Genomic DNA, 22,147 nt, shown 5'->3' with positions numbered 1-22,147 from the left:
TGACCCAGGAGCCAGGTGATCAAGGTTCTAATATTTGTGTGGCTTTAGAAAATAATTTCACCTGCATCTAAATCAAAATGACAGATTTAGCTCCCACGTTCTCCAAGGTCTCTTTCTACTCTACGATACTAAACTTGCGATTCTAAGAAACCAGGCCAACATTTCTGTCAGAAGTAGCTCTTTCTGATAATTCAAAAACACAAAACAGACAAACAAAAAGAACAACAGCTTGTGCAACTTCCCATCTCCCCACCCCCATATGTACATAAAGAAGGTACATGAATTATCCTAGAACTAAAGAAATGCAGCTCCCCCATAGAAAGATAGAAACTACTCCACACCAAGAAGACAACTGTGACACAAAACTATCTTCAAAAGATGTTTTCAAAGTGGATGCAGAATTTACATGATATTCAACATGGGCGGATCAACTCTATTAAGCAAAGCAGGAAATTAACCAACAAAGGTAGAAACTATGCACCTACCACACACATGGGCCACGGCTTACCTTTCTGATACCTAATATTTACCAATATGCAATAAAACATGTTTCTGTTCCTGAAGTCATCCCTTCACCCCCGCTTGCAGCTCGAGGCAGCCTGGACTCTGACCAACATTGCCTCGGGGACTTCAGAGGTGACTCGCGCCGTTGTGGATGGAGGGGCCATCCAGCCCTTGGTTGAGCTCCTGTCTTCCACTCATATGACTGTGTGTGAACAGGCAGTGTGGGTCCTTGGTAATATAGCAGATGATGGACCAGAATTCAGAGACAACGTTATCTCGAGTGATGCCATTCCACATCTGCTGACCCTGGTTTCATCAAGTATACCAGTCACATTCCTGTGCAACATCGCGTCGACCTTGTCCAACCTGTGCCGGAACAAGAACCCATACCCTTCTGCTCACACAGTGAAGCAGATGTTGCCCGCCCTCTTCCACCCCCTATGGCACCCAGAGGTTCTCTCGGACAGCTGCTGGGCCCTGTCCTACCTCACCGATGGCTGTGATGCACACATCAGCCAAGTGATGGACACAGGGGTCCTGCCCAGGCTGGTCGACTCATGAGCAGCTCAGAACTCAATGTCTTGACCCCCTCTCTGCACACTGTGGGGAACATTGTGTCACGGGGACGGACCACCAGACCCAGCTGGCCCTGGACACGGCCATCCTGGCTGTATGGCTCCAGCTCCTCACACACCCCCACTCCTCCATCCAGAAGGAGACAGCCTGGGCCCTAAGCGATGTGGCCGTGCGGCCCCACCAGCACATCCAGCAGCTGACCACTTGCAGTGCGCTGCCTCCCTTGGTGGCTGTTCCAGAAAACGGAGAACTTAAAGCCCAGTGAGAGGCTGTCTGGACAGTGGCTAACTTCACAACTGGGGGCACCGTGGACCAGTTGATCCAGCTTGTCCAGCCTGGAGTCTTGGAGCCTCTAATAAATCTTCTCACCATCCCAGACACCAAAATTGTTATCATCATCCTCAATGTCCTCTTTTTATCCTCCAGGAAGAAGAAACTGGCACAACCTTACTGGCCCGGGACCAAGATCGTGAATTCTTAAAGCGCTTAACAAACACATACCAAAGCTCCACAACTCCTAAACCAGGGACCAGACCCAAAGAGTCACTTCTTTAAGAACCCCTTCCCCTTGGTGTACCACAGATACAAAGCTTTTAAAACTGAATGATAATAAAATTTTCCACACTTTCACCTCCATCTAACAACAACAACAAAAAATGGCATGTGTGAAGGTTATGGGCAGGTAGACAAGACCTAATAGGCCATGTTAGGGATGTGGAATTTCAACCTGAAGACAATGAGAAGCCACTTCAGGGCATTAATCAGAGAAATGACATCATCTTTGCATTTTAAAAAGATTACTCTGACTGCCTTTGGAAGAAGGCTGCCCCAGATGAGATTTTCTTACAAGATGGAACTTGGCCATCTCTCTGGGTTTGTGCCCAGGAGAAAATGGGGCATGGGTAGCTTGACTTTATAATGTAACCTATGGATACCTGGTTTATTTGTTTGTTTTAATGCACTTGCATTGACCCACAGAACCACAGTTGGAGTACATCTCTTTTATTTTAGGTATGAATAGAATGGTGTTGATAAAATTGGAATCATATGGTTAGTTTATAATTTTAAGCCTGAAGCATGGCATACGCTTGATGACATTTTTGTCATAATTTTTTGCATAATAACAAAATGCCCCAACTGAATTTTCTTCTTTAATACACTTTAGCCTATTGCTCTTACAGAAGAGCAAAAATCTATCTTATTCGTCTTCAATGAGTCACGACTGCCTCATGCACCTATAAAATGCACCATATTTTATACAGTAGATTCTCCATGAGTCAGGCGACTCAACTTTTTCACCTCTCTACAGATGACCACGAATGACCACAAAAGTGCCAGGAGTATTGATTTGGGGGATACCAATAAATTGTAGAGGAAGCAAATTTGCAAATACGGAATTTGTGGATAATGAGAATCAACTGTATATTCCTGCATCCCAAGTTATATTGGGCCAGAGCATTTATTTCATTGTCTAATCATTTTGTTGAATTTTTTTTGAGCTCTTATAAGTCAGTAACCATAGATAAATGTTCTCTTTTCACTCTCTATCCACTCACCCTGAAATAAGCCTTTTTTAAGGCATGTTATCTCTAAAGGAAGGATATTGCTACCATCTTATTCTTTATTCTGTACACTCCATGAGGGCAAAAGCTTTGACTACTCTTTTCACCACCAGGTCCCTGGGGACTGGCACAGAGCTTGTCACCTAACAGTAGTCAATAAACATTGAATAATAAACTAAAGAATATTACAATATTTAGCTCTGGTTTGAAACATTTACAAATATTAAGATATTTGTTCTAAATCATTCTCAATCATATGCAAAAGTTACATATATGTGTGTGTCTGTGTTTGTGTATTTATATATAAATACAGTTGGCTCTCTGTATCCAGTTCTGCATCCTCAGATTCAACCAACTGCGAATTAAAAATACTTGTGAAAAAAATTCCAGAAAGTTTCAAAAAGCAAAACTTGAATTTTCCACATGCTGGCAACTATTTACATAGCATTTATATTGTATTAGGTATTATAAGTAAGCTAGAGATGATTTAAAGTATATACAAGAGGACTGTGTAGGCTATATGCAAATACCACACCACTTTACATAAGGGACTTACTTGAGCATCTAAGGATTTCGGTATCCATGAAAGCTCCTGAAACCAACCTGCTGTGGATATCGAGGGATGACTATATATGAACTATTTTCCCTCTCAAAATTTAGTTTATTACCATACTGAAAAGAATCATTCTAGATATACCCAAATATGTACATTTTATTTTTTAATATATGACTCTAAAATTTTATTTATGTACCTTAAAGTGATTTGTTTCTAGAAACTAAAGTTTACTAGGTTTTCCTGGGGGACTATTTATGCAACAAATATTTACTAAGCTTCTGATACAAATAAGGTGCTAAAGAATTCTGCAGGAATAGAAATGTGAGAAAACTTTCTGACCTCAGACAGCATATAATTTACTTGAGGAGATAAGAGACTGATTTCTCTGTGAAAAAGACAGCCACTTTTTGTTCAGCAAAACAAATCACAGGGCTTCCATGGTGGTGCAGTGGTTGAGAGTCCGTCTGCCGATGCAGGGGACACGGGTTTGTGCCCCAGTCCGGGAAGATCCCACATGCCGCGGAGCGGCTGGGCCCGTAAGCCATGGCCGCTGAGCCTGCGCGTCCGGAGCCTGTGCTCCGCAACAGGAGAGGCCACAACAGTGAGAGGCCCGCATACCGCAAAAAACAAAACAACAACAACAAAAAAATCACAAAAGACAGAAAGGGGGTTCAGGGGATTAACGTATATCGATAAATTAAAAGGCAAATTTTTTTCTTTGAGATGTGACTTTTAACATGATAAGTTTCTGAATTTTTTTTTTAACTTCAGATTCTGGAAAAACAATCTAAACCTTTGAACTTCAAATTAAATCAAATAAAGTTCTTTAAAATACAGAGATAATATGATGAAAACATCTCTCTCAAGTGGTGTGTTTTTTTAAAGAGAGGAACTCCACCTGAAATGTGCAACTTTCCCAGCTGTTTCAGTCCTTAATTGTGGGTGGTTTCTGTGTGGGTGCAAAAATAAGGGTGGTAAAAGAAAATGGAAAACAATAATTCAATTGTCCAACTGAGAGCCATAAAAAAGTCAAATATGCTTCCTCTACAGAGTTCAAAAGAAAATGTTATTTATATAAACAATTTAGGCATTTGGAAATGTTCCACTTTAATAGAGGACTTCCTGATTTATATAACCACATTTAAGTGGGTTGTAATGAGGGTTCGTAATAACTGATGGATTTTCTTTTGATTCAGCAAATGAGAAGGTAATTTGTTTCCTAGAATTTAATAAAATCACAGGTCTTTTTTTTGAAGAGTTCAGTTGTGGTTGGTAATGGCATTGTGTCTGGTTTGCTAACTTTTTCTTAAGAGATGCCCAAGAAGAGTCTCATGGCCACACTCTATGTTATGCATCCCAATATCATCAGACAAATGGTAGTAGTGATCTGTATGGATGAGTATCTGTAGCTCATAACTGAATTCTGAAGAAAATCTTTACAGAAGCATTTTCAATTTGGTAGCTTAATAGCTGAATTTTATTAGTTTAACTTGAAGAAAACAGGTGTGTTTTTTTCTTAGCTAAAATCATTTATGATCGTTTAAGTGCATTTCCTGGGGTGTATAAATATACTAGTTCTTTTTAACCTGAAATACAGGTTACTATCTCTCAAAGTGTTTCTATTCTATAAAGGAATCCCTTCAAAACACACCAAGCAAACTGTTTGCCATACCTCCCACACTAGACCATATTCTTATTTATCACTTGGAAAACTGGATCAAATACTACCTTTCCATTAGACCTAACAAGATGCATCCTTGAAGTGAATGAATTTATTTGGTAAAAGATTTATGCATTTTCCTCCAGTAATTCCTCTAACAAAGAAAATGAAAAAAATTTTTCAACCACTCCCTTGAAAAATGTCTTCTACTTCACACCCTCTGAGCAAGCATCAGTGATCACTCTCAGGCTTCTGTCTAGGCGATTTCACTTAACCACTGTATTACACTGATGCACACCCAGCTTCAGAGAGGTAATCTAACAACAAATATTTGCACCTGGGCAAAGCACTGCTTGCTCAGGAAGATTCAATAAAGTCCCTGTGAGTTAAAATGTCACTCTTTTAAATTAACTTCCTACAGTCTCACCTTTCAACGTATTTTCCAAAAGAATAGAAAAGAATTCAAAACATAAGGCACATTCCAGCCAATGCAGTATACAAAACTTGGTTCGGTTTGAGTTACCATCCGTCAATCTGTACACATAAGATTTGTAAGCGTTTAAAAAAAAACATATAACATGCTCTTCATTCTAAGAACTATTAAGCACTAACCATTGTTATTGCTATGTGTGCCTATCTGTATTCAAAACGGAGTAAATACCTGAACACAAATACATGAGTTAAGTCAGAACTATCTGTACAATTATTAATATTATGAAATATATTTTGATCTGAATTACCTACTTCATGGACTCATTTCTCCACTCAGAGTTGGGAGCCACAACCTTAGTTGACAAGTGCTTGTATGTAGCCTGTCTCTACCACAGGAATTTTCTGTTTAGGTATGTCTAAAGGAATAAGTCCCCACCTAGAATATTTACTAGCAAACTGACTCTCCTTCTTGGTAAATGTTTAATCTCTTGAGTGCAAAGTTCACATTGTCCAAGACTTTCCTGAGCACTACAATAGGCCATCACACAACATCGTTAGCCATGCTATTTATGGAAAACCACAACTGGACTTTCCAATGGTTTCCAAGATTACGTAGAATGAAAGAGCTTTGCCTCATATTAATGACTAATATTTTTATTGGCATCGGTTCAGCGTGACTAACTATCTGATTTTGTTTTTAATGCAGACTTTTTTTAAGACTTGGTTAAAAGTGATTTCCAATTATAGGCACTAAATATGCATAACAAAAACCACAGCCTCAGACAGATTCACAGTAATATCTTTGAGCTTCTACTTGTTCGAATGAACCACTGTAAAGAGTTTTCAAAAGAATAGTGTTTTATTTTCTGTAGAGATAGTTTTTTTAATTTCCCACTGGTAAGGTTTTAGGGCTGGTCACGTGACATTAGCAATTCCCACACACATACCAGGATTAATGCAGTAGGTATTGTCTTTTGTATAATTATGGTTAAACAATGGTACATTTTGTTTCCAGTCTACCCATATAAATTTATTATTTGAGGAGGCCTGAATCTTATACCAGTCTGTAATCATTCTTTTCCCCTCCATCACCAATTTCTAACCCCCAAGCGTCCAGCCACTCAATTCCTAACTTACTCCTAACTCAATGTCTTTACTCAGTCCAGAAAAATGAAGTAGCATAAAACGTGGGCAGTTAGAACAGCTGTGGGAAGTTAAGTTGGATGGCCTCCCACTGGGCCAGCGCTGTGGCAGGCAGATAAAAGGAAGCAATCAAAAGTTCACAGGCAGCTCAATCATCCTTAGAGGAGGGAGGAGCAATGGCCTCTTGCTGCTGTAAGATGGAAACGAGGCGCTCAAAGGAGAGTACAGGATGCTGTCCTGCTTGGGCAACTGACCTGCTCCCTGAGCCACAGGCATTCCCCACTGGGTCCCAGACAACTAATCCCATTTTGCTTCCTTCCAAGCCAGCACTCTCACTGGCACCAAAAAACAAACAAACAAACCGGCAAGCACAAGGCCAGAGGGTGGGAGCAGATGGAAACAGCTGAAGAGTGGGGCCAATTTACAGGACAGACACAGGCCTACGTGCCTAACAAACTCCCGGAACAGCCTCCACAAGCTGAGTCATCATACTGATATAGTAACAAAACCCTCTTTTCCTTACTTTGCTCAAAATCTGTTTTTTGCCCTATTCCACCATAAGCACACTGAAAACAGACATCTTACTCATCTTCCACCCCCTCCCACCACCATAACTTATATGCAGAAAGTTTGCAAATGCCTTGACTTTACAAGTTATTTTGCAGACACTGCTCCCTTATAAAAGATGAGCTTTTTTTGTAAGTCATCATCTTCAGTGGTTACATCAATGGTAAGTCTCAAGTCTACTCTGGCTGAGAGTATTATGGCTATTATTCAGTGCTAAGAGTCACAGCTGTCCCTACTTCATTCCTCTTTTATTAAATCAGAGGAATAAAGAAGAAGCTGAAACTGGGGCTTCAACAAGCTATTTTTTTTTTTAACTTTTCATTTTATATTGGAGTATAGCCAATTAACAATGCTGTGATAGTTTCAGGGGCTCAGCAAAGCAACTCAGCGGAACATAAACATGTATCCATTCTCCTTCAAACTCCAATCTAGGCTGCCACATAACACTGAGCAGAGTTCCCTGTGCTATACAGTAGGTCCTTATTGGTTTAAAGACAGCTGAAACTTTGTATCTTCCCCTGTGGAACTGAAGCTAATGAAGGTAGGTAAGGATAGTTCTTGCCCTCCATCCACACCAGCCTTACCCATTATTCTCAGGGATACATTCTTAGATCACTGTCCTTGGTACAACAGCTTGCGTTAGCCTCACAATTCCTCCATATTTGGAATGATTATTCAAAGTCTTCTACTACTTCTTTATTATATACATAGTTATTTTTAACTATTTACAGTGCATTTGGGGGCTCAGTAAAAAGATAAAAAGTGCTAGATGGTGAGGATATGGGAATATATCTATAATTTTACATGAGTTGTTTCAGAAATAATTTTTGTTTATAAATCTCTGTCCTCTAAGTTAGGTTTTCCTAACAAAGCATTGGTGTTTAAATCAAATTCCCAATAGGAGTTAAATAAGTCTCCTGTTTTAAAAGTAGCGAGCCATAACATCTACCCCTATATAGTATATAGTATTCACCTTCCACTCCCCAACCCTGGATTTAATTCCTCAAAGCCCTGAAAGCATTAGAATTTAATATTCAGTGCCTATCATAAGCTTTCACATACTGATCAATTCACACCTTTCCAATCTAATCTGCAAGAGCCACAACAATAACATCCATCTAGACAAAGTGGAAAGAGAGAAACAGAGCAAAGTTGAAATATCAAGTTCACCACAACGGGGGGAAATCGCCTACCATCCATCTGCCTGCAAGGTCAAAGAGCATAATGATCAAAAACGCCCACCTCTACCATTACTCCATGTGGCTTCCAGAAGGAATTTTAAGTAAGAAGCTTAAAGGAGATTGTGAAATATGCAGAAATATATTTATTGCACTGTTAAAAAGTAAAAGACCAACTAGAAGCAGTCTGAGTGTACTAAAGAGATTATTTCATAAATTCATGTACATGAACCTATGGAATATTTTAAAATCATAAAATCATTAAAAATTACAATATCTATAAAAACCCAGAAGTATTTACTAGAATCCTCTTTATAAAGGAGAAGTAACAAATTATATACAATATGTAGTTATATGTAGTAAAACTATATTAATTATATTAGAAAAAGATACACATAAGTGAAAAAGTTAAGTTTATAAGGAAAATTATATCATTTATACAACAATTTAACCGAAGGTTTACCATGAGTCAGACCCTGGGTCAGGTGCTAAAGTGAAATGATTGAAAGCAAAAAAAAGAAAAAGATCTGGCCTCTGCCTTCTTGGATTTTACAGTCTCATTACTAAGTGAAAATAATTGCTGTTATGTGAGTATGTGGGTGTTCTTTCTTTCTTCTAAATAATAATGCTACTATATTAGTATTTTAGTAATATAACCAAGGCTTTTGTCTGGTGAGGTGTATTCCAAAGCCAATGTTGGGGGCTAGACATTTATGACACAAACGTCATGAAATGGCACACAGGATGACAATTGTTCCAGCTGTCAGTGTCACGTGATCACTGATGCTGGCCTGCCGCATGTTTCCTGTAAAGAGGAGGAAGTCACGCTGCCTGAGGCCCAGGTGGCAGCCCTCTCCCTCCTTCCTAGGGGCTCCCTACCTACACCTCAGCCAAGTCAGGCTCAGCTGCCTCTCCCCACAGACCTTAGGGCGTATAGAGCCCCTCATGATCCCAAGACCACCCACCTCCACACCCCCTCAGCATACCTAACACTCTAAAGGAGCAGACAAATCAAGCAACCACCTGGCACAGCTCCTCTGAAAGAGGCCAGCTGGGCCATGTGACGACTGCACAACACGCACCCCACACCAGAAACAGCTTGTGTGAGGGCTGTGCACGTGATTTCTCCAGATGGAACTTTTGTGAATGTAACAAGCTAAAGCCGCACAATGAATCGGAAACTCATTTGGCTTATCTTCTCCTGAGAGTTCTTTCCTTTCACAGCTAGGTTTGGACCTGATACTTTAGGTTTTCGAAAACAATAAAAATGTATTTTTTAGAAATACATATATGACTGACAAAACTATATAAGAAAAAGAAAAGGCAGAGGAAGGAGAGGAATATGATTGTGGAGAAGCATGTCAGGGATTCCAAAGCCCTGCTACTCAAAGAGAGGTCCGTGGACTACTGACACTGACATCACCTTCAAGTGTGTTAGAAACACAGAATCACACACTCCATCTGAGACCTTCTGAATCATAGTCTGCACTTAATGAGATCTCCAGGTGTATCATATACACATTTAAGTTTGGGAGTCACTATTCTAAATGCTTGTAATATTCTATTTTTACCTGGAAGGTAAGTACACTTAGTATATTATTCTCTAAAATGTATGTACATATTTTATAGTCTTCTGATTGCGTGACTCTAATCCAGCCTACAAACGGACCCCATGTCTATAAACTGGCATGTAGGGATTGTTAAAATGTGGGGAAAAGAATGCTACATGAATCTGATCTTCAAAGAGTAAAAACTCAGATACAGATAAAACTTGAGACCACATAACCCAACCTCTTCACTTATGGGAAATGAAACCATCCGATTCAGGAAGGGGTATACCTTCCCCAGGGTCAGATTGCTAAATATCTGTGGCAAAATCATATGAGGGCTCAAGTCTCCTGATCCCCAGTAATGTTCTGTGTCCTACACTAATACTGGTTAATACGTCCTGACTGATTTTCTTTCTTTATAAACAAATACTAAAGTTAAAAGAGAAATCAGTATTAAGTTTAAAAAAAAAGTAAGCTAATTCTTAAACCAGTACCTTGTACATTTAATGGCAGATGACCAATATGTATTTGTCTGAATGAATGATTCACTTTGAGGCAAAGAAAAACAGTGTTATCCACATCTTCTCAAAGGGCTGAGCTGAATTATAGAATGGTTAAGTAATTTCCTTATGGAAAAAAACCACAGAGCTCAATTTTAAAACAATTCATAATACTCTCCACAGAAACCAAAAATATCGCCCTTATGCTTTTAGCAAAGTCAGAATATTTGACATATTTGGTATTTGGGTGTGTGTATCTGTTTGATTTCAATCAAGTCATTATCTGAAGTAAGACTCTTAAAATTATTACTTAGAATATTGAAAAATATCACAACTCACCAATACTAATTTCATCATCTGTTTCAGCATCACCAATACATTCAAACTGGAAATCTTGCAGTGACTGGGAAAATTTCTGTACTGCCATAGACAGATCTGTAATTAAAAGTTTAAAAAAAAATCGTAAGTTGAAGGTACAATACCATGGAATACTCAAGAGTTTCCACATGTATTTACATAACTTTGCTGCTAATGCTATATTGACCAGAACCTTTTTAAATACCAGCTTGACAAATTTAAGCAGAATTTAAAGAGACCACTAAAGAAATATTTTAGGGATTAGATCTGCTCTGCCTCCAAAGCAGATTTGCCCCTTTAAAAAGTTTTGGTGCCAGTTGTGTATTATCTGGAGGCCAATTTCCCAAAGCCTTTATCAAAGAATTACCATTCATTCCCTATAAATGGAGCATTTATTAAAAAAAAAAAAAAGAAGAAGAAGAAGAAGAAGAAGAAGAAGGAATGCTACCAAGGTTACTGGTGGGAAAAAAAAAGAAAAGTAGCGAACCTTTGATTAGAAAGGGTCACCGATGTTATCCTATACAGATAGGGAATGTGGAGCACATAGGGTATGTGTTTTTACCAATAAACACATTCTCATTCTAAGGTGAAAGGCCAAGAGAAAAGTTGTTTACGAATAACCTTGTGATTTATAGGAGACCTCAAGCTAAACATACTCCTCAGTCCTGACTTCAGTCTGAACAAATTCCAGAGAGTGACTAAATCCAGAAGAAGAATTCTTCCTTAATCATGCAGAGAATAAAGAAAAGCCCATAATAATGAGAAGTAAATTGCTGGGAGGCAAAAGCCTAGGATGCAACCTAACAGTGACTAAGAATGCAGACTCTGGAGCCAAGACGGCCTGGGTTGAAATCCAAGTCCTACCATTTACTCATTATGTGACCATGGGCAAATTTTTTTAACTCCTCTGGGCCTCTATTTCCTCATCTGTAAAGAGTGAATAACAGTAGTATAACCACTTTATAGAGCTGTTTTGAGGACTAAGTAAGGTAACATTTGCAAAGTGTTTAGAACAGAACCTGGCACTTAATAAGCACTATTTATGTTTGTTAAATAAAATTAAATCAATCTGACAGTGAAGCATCAGGGAAACTTTAGAGGTCCCACCTCTCAGAGCTACTGTGATCTTCCATGCTAACCCTTCACAGAAGTCTATGCCCGTAGGAAACACATTTTTATGGAAGTCTGTCTACACTTTATTTAATGTTATCTCCCATCATTCAATTCTGATACCTTGAATGCTTAACTTTTAATTCAAGCAATAAGGACTTGACAAATACTCTCTCCTTGGCCAATCTTCAGTCAGGCTCCTCTGAGCCCTCTTCTTGACTATGCCTCTACTTTGGCTCTCTGTCCTCACTGGGCCTATGTAGACCAGTTTTAGCAAAAATCCTGCCAAGTCAGTTTAGAGAATATCTAAACTGATATCTGATCAAATTCCCCATCCCCCACCTTTGATGCTTAAGCCCTTGACCTGCCTTCACCAAGAATCCTCTGAACCTTTACATCTTCTCCTCTTAGTAACTTTCCATCCACTGACAGCCCCCCCAGCCCCGCCACCCAACATGCTGCTCGGCTATAAATCCGCATTTGTTCTTGTTGCATTCAGGGTAGAGACTGAACTCTCTCCCCTATTGTGACACTCTCAACATCTACAGCATCCGACCTGAATAAAGTCCTCCTTATGATTTTAACTACCATCAGAATCATTTTTCTTTAAGAGAACAATTATGGCCCAATGCCTAGACGTGACACCAGGACTTAATGTGGTAACCCACCACTCATGAAACTGCAAGCCCAGGTACCAATCACAGTAAACACCCATGAGTGAATAGGTCTCCAAACAAGGTCATTTACTGCACCATGTGAATCAAGAACTCACCAACATCCTCACCAACAGGAATTCTGAAGACCACAGGTCTTGAGCCTCAGAGAGGCTTTTAACACACACACACACACACACACACACACACACACACACACACACACACACAAAGACTGAGATTTTTTAAAATCTTGTTTGAAAAAATAAATTGTGCTCTGGAAAGAGGGTATTACTACTCACAGACTAACACCTTTTCCCAAAAGAGGGGAATGTGCCAGCTGCACATTCTACTTAAGAGGTACTTTGGATTTAGGAGAATAGAAAGGTCTATCAGCTTAAGAATGGTTCTGCTTTGGGCTCTCAGGAAGAAAGATGAAAAGAGCCTCCTTAGTGGATTGTTAGTCAATGAGAAAAACAAAGGCTTCATCAGAACTAGACTTCACCAATTGGCTGTGAGGCCCTAGACAAAGCATTCACCCTTCAAAAGACCTGGTTTTCTTACCTATGGAACAGAGAAGGAATACTCATCTCACAGGTTGTTATAAAAACTAAATGAGGTCTGTGCCTGGTACAGACTAGGCAACTTAATAAATGGCATCAGTTGTTATCATTCAAGCCCAGCTCAAAAGGTGGGAAAGTTGACTGGCCTTCCAGAAAGAAGGGACCCATGCATGCAAAAGTATGCACTTATCTGACATTGCATAGCTCTGGCTAAGGGTAAAGAAATCATAACACCTATATCAAATGTTATGAGAAGACAAAAAAAAAAAATCAGACTCCTAGGATAATTTTTAAGCCAAACTGTGCGCAGGTACTCTCTGTGAGAAAGGGGAAAAACATTCCATTTAATGTTTATTTTTCCATGTACAATATACAGGCCTTATGCTAAACTGGATTTGAAGTCACAGATGGAATTCCTAAAGCAGAGTGGGGGTAGTAGGTAATATGCGTAGATCAGGATGCTTAGGAATCCTGTAACAGATAGCCTTCCTTCTCTCCCCTCATCACCACAAGTTCCTCTGAGTTTCCCCTCAAACTCAAGGAGATACCTGGAAGCTTTGTCCTAGGGCAGGGGTCCCCAACCCCCAGGCCAGGGCTGGTAGTGGTCCGTGGCGTGTTAGGAACCAGGATGTACAGCAGGAGGTGAGACGCGGGCAAACAAGCGAAGCTTCATCTGTATTTACAGCCACTCCTCATCACTCCCATTACCTCCTGAGCTCCGCCTCCTGTCAGGTCAGTGGCGGCATTCGATTCTCATAGGAGCTCAAACCCTACTGTGAACTGTGCACACGAGGGATCTAGGCTGCGCACTCCTTATGAGAATCTAATGCCTGATGATCTGGCTGGGGAGAGGCTTCAAATACAGATTATCATTAGCAGAGAGGTTTGACTGCACAGAGACCATAATAAATCATTTGCTTGCAGACTCATATCACAGCCCTATCAGTGAGTGGCAAGTGAAAACAAGCTCAGGGCTCCCACTGATTCTGCATTATGGTGAGGTATATAATTATTTCATTATATATTATGATGTAATAATAATAGAAATAAAAAGTACACAATAAATGTAATGTGCTTGAATCATCCTGAAACCATCCCCCCTACCCCAGTCTGTGGAAAAATTGTCTTCCATGAAACCGGTCCCTGGTGCCAAAAAGGTTGGGGACCGCTGTCCTAGGGAATTCCTGACATAAAACCCCAGAACCAAACATTTCTTCCTAGACCATTCTTTGCTTCCCATGGCCTTGCTCCTTGACTGAGAAAGGTAAGCTGCTTCGTCCTTTCACAGAGATCTCAGTGAGTACACTGTAAAAATTCCCATGCCTGAACAAGAACACAGGAGCCCACTGCCCATATAGCCAAGGGATTGAGAGTATGAGCTCTAGTGGCAGATTAAATGAGTTAGCTTCCCGCTTCTACCAACCAGTGGCATGATCATGGGCAGCCTTCATAACCTCTCTGTACCTTATCTGTTAAGTGGAACAGAACCCATCTCTCAGGGTTATTGTGAGGAGTAAATGAGTTAATATAGATGAAGCATTTAGAACAGTGTCTGACATACAGCTAAGCACTTAAAACGTGTTGGCTGTTTCCCTGTTGCAAGTCTCAGAAAAGAAAGGAAAAGGGAAAATTTCAGGAATGAAGGTGGCAGCTGTAAGGCCTTAGACAACCTTGGAAAGTACTCAATAAAACAGTCTGTTGATTGCAGTTTCAAATTCTCTCTTGGTGCACTGCAATCATGCCGTGACAGAGACTACCTGATTATTCAGTATTTCTGTGTAAGAGATTGGTGTCTATTTCAATGCTGGATAGAATCAAGAATTCATGAATGATCTTCATGAAGCATAATGAGACATAATGAGACAGGACTATACACGAAAATATGCTTCTCAACTAGTTCAGATAATCCCCAAAATAAAGGGGAAGTTCGAAAAACGACTTATTTTCAACTTCAAGTATCATGAGTTCTTGATTTTCCTTTTGTTTGTTCTCATTTTCCAAAAACCAAAGTAATGATGAGGTCAAAACTGTGACCAAGGTAAAGAACTTATGATACTTTCTGGCAGTCATATGAATCCATCTGAAAAATGAGGAATCCAGTTCACACTTCTAATTTTGGCTCCATCTCCCACTGAGTGCAGTTCTGAACTAGAAAGAACAACACCTTTCACTGACTTATAACTCCATGGAACACACTCTTCCCTAATTGTCTAAGATTTCTAAACAATGGTCAGATGCACAAAAGAGAAGTACTGGTACTAAACCCTTGTAAATAAAATTGATTCACATCCAGTTATATAGACCTTGAATTTAAAACCTAATTCAGTTCTTAAAGTTTACTGTTGAATTTTAAAGTATCAAATTGTGTAATGATAGAATCTACATTTCTCTTAAATACAAAAAGAAAGATCAAATGTATAAAGCATTACAAGCAGGGAATCTAGCATAGGCAAGACTGTCTCTTTCTCCCTATTTCTACTCAACTATTAGAACATGAAGACAAACAAGGAAAAAAATCCCAGTCAGAGACACCCTGGCTATATTCAAGGTGAAGGTGGAGGAGTAACATTTACTAGGGGTCAAAGTTGTACATAGTAAAGATGTTGCAAGTATTACTCATATCATATCCTTTCTATTTACCTAATGAGTTAAGCACAGGGTGTCTTCACATGTATTCACATTATAAATTGGAAGAATTACAGTAGGCTTTAATTAGTCAGCAATGTTTTTATATCAAAGAGTTAACCCGCAGCACCCACGATTAGATGATGCTAATGAAGCACTAAAACTTCATTTCATTAGAAACACTTCAACCTCATTAGAGAAAACAAAAAACACTTAGTAAATATTTAATTACAACTCTTCTTACACACAGACTTAAGAGCTAGAGTTACCTGTTACTTTAGAAGTGTCAATGGAATTACTTTTACAATGTTAGCTATATTTATCTCAGAACAAGTACAACCAGCCAGTCCATTGGTCTAAGGCAGTTTTTCTTGAAATCTAGTTGCTCTGGGATGAGATTTTACAGTGCAGAAGGAACACAGGATGAAGCCACGGGAATACAAAGGTAAGAACAGAATATATCCTTCCCTCAAAAGGGCACAGTCCTATAGGGACATGAGGTAGGTAAATAAATCATATCAGAGGACAATGGATAAAGTCTCCGACAGAGGCTAATAATAACATCACAGCAGATAGTACTTATTATGTGCCTGATACTTATCCAAGAACTTAATGTAAACTAAAACCATTAATCCTCACAACAGCCTTGTGAAGTAGATATCATCACTCCCATTTTACAGATGAAGGAACTGAGGCACAGAGAGGTTAAGTGACATCCCCAAGGTTGCTCAAGCTAGTAAATAACAGCAAGAATTTCGACCCAGGGAGCCTGGCTCCAGAGTCCCCACTTAACCACACTGCCAAGACGGCTCTGTGCACAGAGGTAACAAATAAGAAGGCACAATCAGTCCAGCTGGAGTACATGGGGGAAGGCTCCTCAGAGGATTCAATGAAGACAAGAACTTGAAACACATGACAACACACCAGGCAAGGCCACATCAACAAAATGTCCAAAAGCTTTCAAAGGGCAGCTTCTACCTACATATCCAAACACCTCTATCATGACTCACATCAAGCTGAGCACCACCAGCAACAGACCATCCAGTCTCTTGTACCTATTTTTATATTGTTATTCCACCTCCTTAGGATAGACTCTTCTCCCAAGTTCTCTTTCAAGATCTCTCTCTCTCAAGTCCCCATTACCTCCAAAAAGGTCTTCCCGATCCCTTTCAATGTGGCATTATCGCCTCCTTTATACCTCCTACTACATGTTGTGACGCTCTTGCTGTGCTTTCTCTATTTTACCTTTTATCAAGTTATTCATAAACCTAGGTTATCCACCTTATTTTAAATAGTGTTTTAAAGGTAGAAAACTTTATCATCAATAAACACTACCCAAGTATCCACTACCATATCTTGTATACAATTAGAGCTCAACTGTTGAAACCATTCATTTCTGCAAGGTGGATAAATACCTAAGCCTTCCAGATGTAAACCATGAGTTATCCACTTTCCAATACAAGAAGCTTTCATATACATTCACAATAACGATAGCAATGGTGTCGGTAAGATGTTTTACTCTTTCAAAGTTCTTATGTATTTTTCTTAATTCTCACACAAAGCTATGAGGGCTGAAGCTCTGAAAAGTTAGGTAATAATTTAATTTGCCCAGAGTCTAAGAGCTTGACTCCAACCTGGACTGCTTCCCAAATTGGATGTTCTTTCTACTACATACCATAGCTACTTCCCAAAGAGTAACAAGCATTAAAACCAGGGAGCATGTGACCTTTAGACAACATCTAATTAATCCCTTACCTGCTGTATAAAATCTAAGATAGTAAGACTCTCTGTACTGAGCTATATGAGAGTGAGCTAGGTATGCTTATTAGCCTGGAATAAGCTACCAGCAAACATATATTAGATGGTCTAAAAGTCAAAGGAAATGCACATTCTTTCTTGTACTTTCTAGTGCCACAAGATAACTGAATAATGTTCTAGGTGTTATGCTTCTTAAAGGTAAGTATATATTCTTCATCTCTCTTCACCATTAGTGCCCAAAAGAAAGCAGACAGAAAAGAGAACAAAGGGACCAGGAAGAGAAAAGTGTACACCAACTACCAATGCATTCATAACATAAGAATCCACCATAGATAAATTACTGAAAAGCTTATGGTACTGGGAACATGAATATCACTGCAAGCCTTAATAATAAACAAACCATACATTATATATGAGAATACGTCACGGAATTACCAAATAAGCCTTGGCTTTTAATACCTGCAGTTATGCTTTTAATGTTCTCTCAGAGAGCTACAAATGTCATATTGTTAGACGGAGAACAGTCAGAGGAAAAGAACACCGGGTTTGTGGCAAAGTATAAGAAAGAAACACAATGAGAACTTCTTGTCAGTAAGAATTATTCCTATGGCTCTTATTTGAACAAAGTTTGAAAATGCCAACTTTGCTATTTTCTACTTTACATAAATGGCTAGAAAATCACGGTTATCCAATATTATTAAAGAAAGTCTTCCTAAAGAAGGTCCAAGACAAAGCTTGGTACTTATATGTTGAGGTGAAGTGAAATTAACTGAGTGACTTGTAATAATGGAATCAAGGAATTCTCTTTCCTTGAAGCCCTAGAGAAACACTGCTGTGTCCATGGGAGGTGAATGGAGACAGAATCACCAGAGGGCAATGGGGCACTGATGCTATTCTTCATCCCCCTGGAAATGCAAAAGGCACAGACTACACTAGGCCACTAAATTAACTTGTTGTATTCTAGGATGGAACAACATGATTGTTTTGGCATGGTAAAACAAATTAGCCTAGCTCTAGACAGCCTCATTCATTTCCATACCAGATATGCATTCAGGGTTATGTGAGGGATGTGCTCAGATAGGGGAAAAAAATCCTTCCTTAGAATCAATCATTCTTTCATGTCATGGACTAAGTGTGCACAAGACTCACAGACATGGACACCAACCCACCACTTACTGAAATATGGCTTAGAGCAAGTACTTAGCTTCTCTAAGTCTCAGGTTCCTCATGTACAAAAGGAAGATACTAATCCCTTACAAAACTGTCATGAATATTACGTGAAATGGACTTAGCACAGTGCCTGGTAAAGAACAGAAACATGAAATTCTGGTTCTCAACAAATGTTAACTATTAAACCACTATTTATTATGATGGCAAATGCAGAATATGAAATATTTTCATTGTAAGCATAACATATTTAATCTGTGTATTAAATTACTATCTTCAGGAGAGGTTCAGCAAAAATAAATAGTGGTACTGGCCTCTAATGAAGACCAAGCAGTTTGTAATCCCATAAATGGTATGTGTTTGGCAAGCAGTTCCAGAAGATTCCAGCCTAAAAACAACAAACAGGAACCAACACTTGGCCAGATTTTATCCATAGTTTCTATAAAGCTACAAATTCCATAAAAATTAAAAACGAAAAACCACAGACTTCACTATTGCTACAACACAAGTTAAAAATAGAAAGCTGAAAGGATGAAATAAATCACCCATCTTCCTACCCTGGGGGAAAAATTTGGGTGGGGGGTGCGGGGTGCAGGGTGCGGGGGGCAGGGGGAAGGGGAGGCGAATGAAACAATGGCACACTGCAGTTTCTCTGGATTTTCTTCCTGCCTCAATAAGCATTCCTTTGAGATTTCTCTTCCTCATACTCTTTCCTTCAGGAAAGATAAACCTATCTTTAGCCAACTTGTTTTAGCTCAATACATGTTTTCTTTTAAAAAGTACTACTTATGGGGCTTCCCTGGTGGTGCAGTGGTTGAGAGTCCGCCTGACGATGCAGGGGACGCGGGTTCGTGCCCCGGTCCGGGAAGATCCCACATGCCGCGGAGTGTCTGGGCCCGTGAGCCATGGCGCTGGGCCCGTGAGCCATGGCCGCTGAGCCTGCGTGTCCGGAGCCTGTGCTCCGCAACGGGAGAGGCCACAACAGTGAGAGGCCCACGTACCGCAAAAAAAAAAAAAAGTAAAAAGTACTACTTATGTATCTATATGCAGGCAACTCCTAAGTGGCGATTTAAGTTTGGATACTGGAATTCCAAACAAAATTTTATAAAATATCCCACTTGACTTTTTTGATTTAAGTAAAAAATATTGAGTTATCCAGCATGGAGGACCTTGCAGGTTTCCTAGGCTTCTCAGCAACACTGGTTATGGCCTGGCATGCTTTCCTGGATTTCCTGGTCTACCTTCCCACACATGACCTCTTCCTTAGTCCAATCATTGTTTTCTGGACATTTACAATTTATGCCCTTATTAACAGATTTGGTAATGCAAAGTGTTTAGTGTTCTAGCTTCACTTCTAGTCCTCTTTTCTCTTGACTACCTGAAGTATCTCTCTGCCCAAGATAATGACTCTGGAAGAGCATTTTGTGTTACCTTATCTTTCACGTCACCTATCAGCCTATTTCCAACTCTTAAAACTTACTTCCCTTTTCCATCAGCTCCTTCTTGGTATCATATGACAAACACATTTGTGATAAAATCATGATTTGACTAGTTTAATCTCCTTTTTAAAGCATCACACTAAATTATTACCTACTAGGCAAGTCAAGCATATCATCTTTCCTCTATGTTTTTTAGGCCATCATTTTTCTCAAACTGGTCTTTGTACCTTCAATGTCCCAGCCAAACAAAACAATCTAAACTTCTGTTCTCCCAGCATCCACAGGGTCATTCTTCACGTTGGAAACAGCCCTTTGTCTCTGCTGTGACCTTCAATTGCCTTCAAATGAATCAGTACTCACAGTTCCACTGTGAAGCTGGATTATACCTTACAAGAGCAGCTGGCTATACTTGAGGATGGTACCTGGAGCTTCCTTTAGTTCTTTTAAAGCAGCTTTAAGACCTGCCTCTTTCTAGATTAATCTGAAAGCCCCACCCTAAATATTCCAACCAGGGCAACACATTTGCTGTTTTACAGATACCAAATACTGACATGCCTTATGGCACACAGCAGTGTGCCAGGAGTTCAGAAAGCCATGAATACTTTCAGTGTATCTTCTGGTGCCACAACATTTATTAGAAAACTAAAGAGAAGGAAGTGAAGTAGTTTTATCCTGTTTTACATTTTTTTTCAATCCCAGTATAGCAGAATTTATATGAATTAACTTGTATCTTGTTACTTCCATTGAGGCAGCCAGTTTGGGTCATGTTTCCAGACTACTGAGAGTACATTTTCCCCCTCATCTGATAGAAAATTCTAAGAAGTACTATACTACTGTAATCTAGCTCCTTTTTGAATGTCTACTGACATACCCTACATTATAATTTTATTATATTATATATTTATTTGTGTGTAAGTCCCATTACCCTCATCAAACATTAAGCCCGTGATGGGCAGAGAATCTCTTCAGTCTTTATTGCCTCCAGCATAGGACCTTGAAAATAAGGGGCTGTCAAATAGAATAGAATGCAAAAATTCAGAGTATTTAGAAAAGGTAAAGTAAGGCCTTTCTAGGACTGGCAAAGAGCAATTAGAGATAAAAAGCCAGGTGGTTAGACTCAGACCCGGATCTAGCTATAAAAGGGGCTATGGGAACAGAGAAGCCCCAGCAAACAAACACACCTGAGGATCTGGACATCAAGTCAAGTAGATGAGATCGGAGGGCCAGAGGGAATGGCTAAAAGGTTCTTTCATTTAGGATCTGTTGGTTAGCTTTTCAAAAAGCAAAGCAGTGGAAGCTGACAGAAGCAGCCTAGGTATTCTAGGTGCTAACCTAAAATCTCAGTATTGCTTTAGAATAAACCCACCTCTAAAAATTATTCTGGTAATCTAATCAAGCTCAATGGGGAGAGCATCCAGTTTAAAAAAAATAAAAATAAAAATAACCTAAGTGTTCCACAAACTTAAGTCACTACAGAGAAAGCTAGTCCAGGTTTTTATTTCCTTGCATCATCTTCTAATATAAAGAAGTCTCATTTAAAAAAATGACAGAAGCAAGGATCTTGGTGCCAAACAGACTACCAGTTTTGCTATGTGGGCAAGTTACTTAAGCTCTTCAAGTTTCAATTTACCTCTTTGTAAAATGAGGATACTAGTAATATACCTACTTCATAAGATTGTTGTAGTGACCAAATGAAATCATGCATGTAAAGTACATAGTAAGAGCCTGGCAAATTGTCATAATTATAACTGCTATTATTTTTAAGGAGGAAATCATTGGCTAGAAAGACACACTATTCTTGTCTCTTGGTTACTACGCCTATGTTAAACTTACCTCTCAGGACCTAAAAAGATACCTACCATTATATGATGGCACCAAATTTAATGCAGCCAAAGTGCCTGCCAACCAAGGAAACACTCAAGTGATACCAAACATTATTACAGTCAATTGTCTCTATTCCAAAAGGTAATTTATCATTTACTTAAGTGCATTTTCCCATCAGCAGTTTAGCATCATGCACCATTAAAAAAATTTATACCACACTCATATTGCCTCTGATGAAATTTCAAAGTATCATTCCAGTGGTTAACAGATATCTGCATTCCAGCATTCCCTAAGAAAACACTGCTAGACCCAATAATGAAATCTGCTTAACCAAGCAAAGAAACAATCTAACATACATGAACCTCCAAAAATACTCTAAGTTCAATTTAAATGAAGTGATGAGCTTAGAATGTGAGTATAACA

The 22,147-nt window shown here is 39.3% G+C and overlaps 1 protein-coding gene and 1 pseudogene across 1 annotated transcript in view; one reads left to right on the top strand and one right to left on the bottom strand.

The window, feature by feature from the left end:
• Positions 1 to 22,147, bottom strand: part of ARHGAP42 (Rho GTPase activating protein 42) — a 293,889-nt gene that overhangs the window by 206,265 nt on the left and 65,477 nt on the right. Inside the window, exon 2 of the mRNA XM_007445610.1 lies at positions 10,568 to 10,663. Coding sequence (XP_007445672.1) covers positions 10,568 to 10,663 — 96 coding nt within the window. The remainder of the gene's footprint in view (positions 1 to 10,567; positions 10,664 to 22,147) is intronic.
• Positions 547 to 1,635, top strand: LOC103075938 (importin subunit alpha-8 pseudogene; annotated as a pseudogene).

This window comes from Lipotes vexillifer, unplaced genomic scaffold, assembly GCF_000442215.2.
Source record: "Lipotes vexillifer unplaced genomic scaffold, Lipotes_vexillifer_v1.1 scaffold1282, whole genome shotgun sequence".
NCBI classification, from domain to species: domain Eukaryota; kingdom Metazoa; phylum Chordata; class Mammalia; order Artiodactyla; family Lipotidae; genus Lipotes; species Lipotes vexillifer.
The sequence above is the reverse complement of the archived record's forward strand: the minus strand, read 5'-3'. Positions and strand labels throughout refer to the sequence as shown.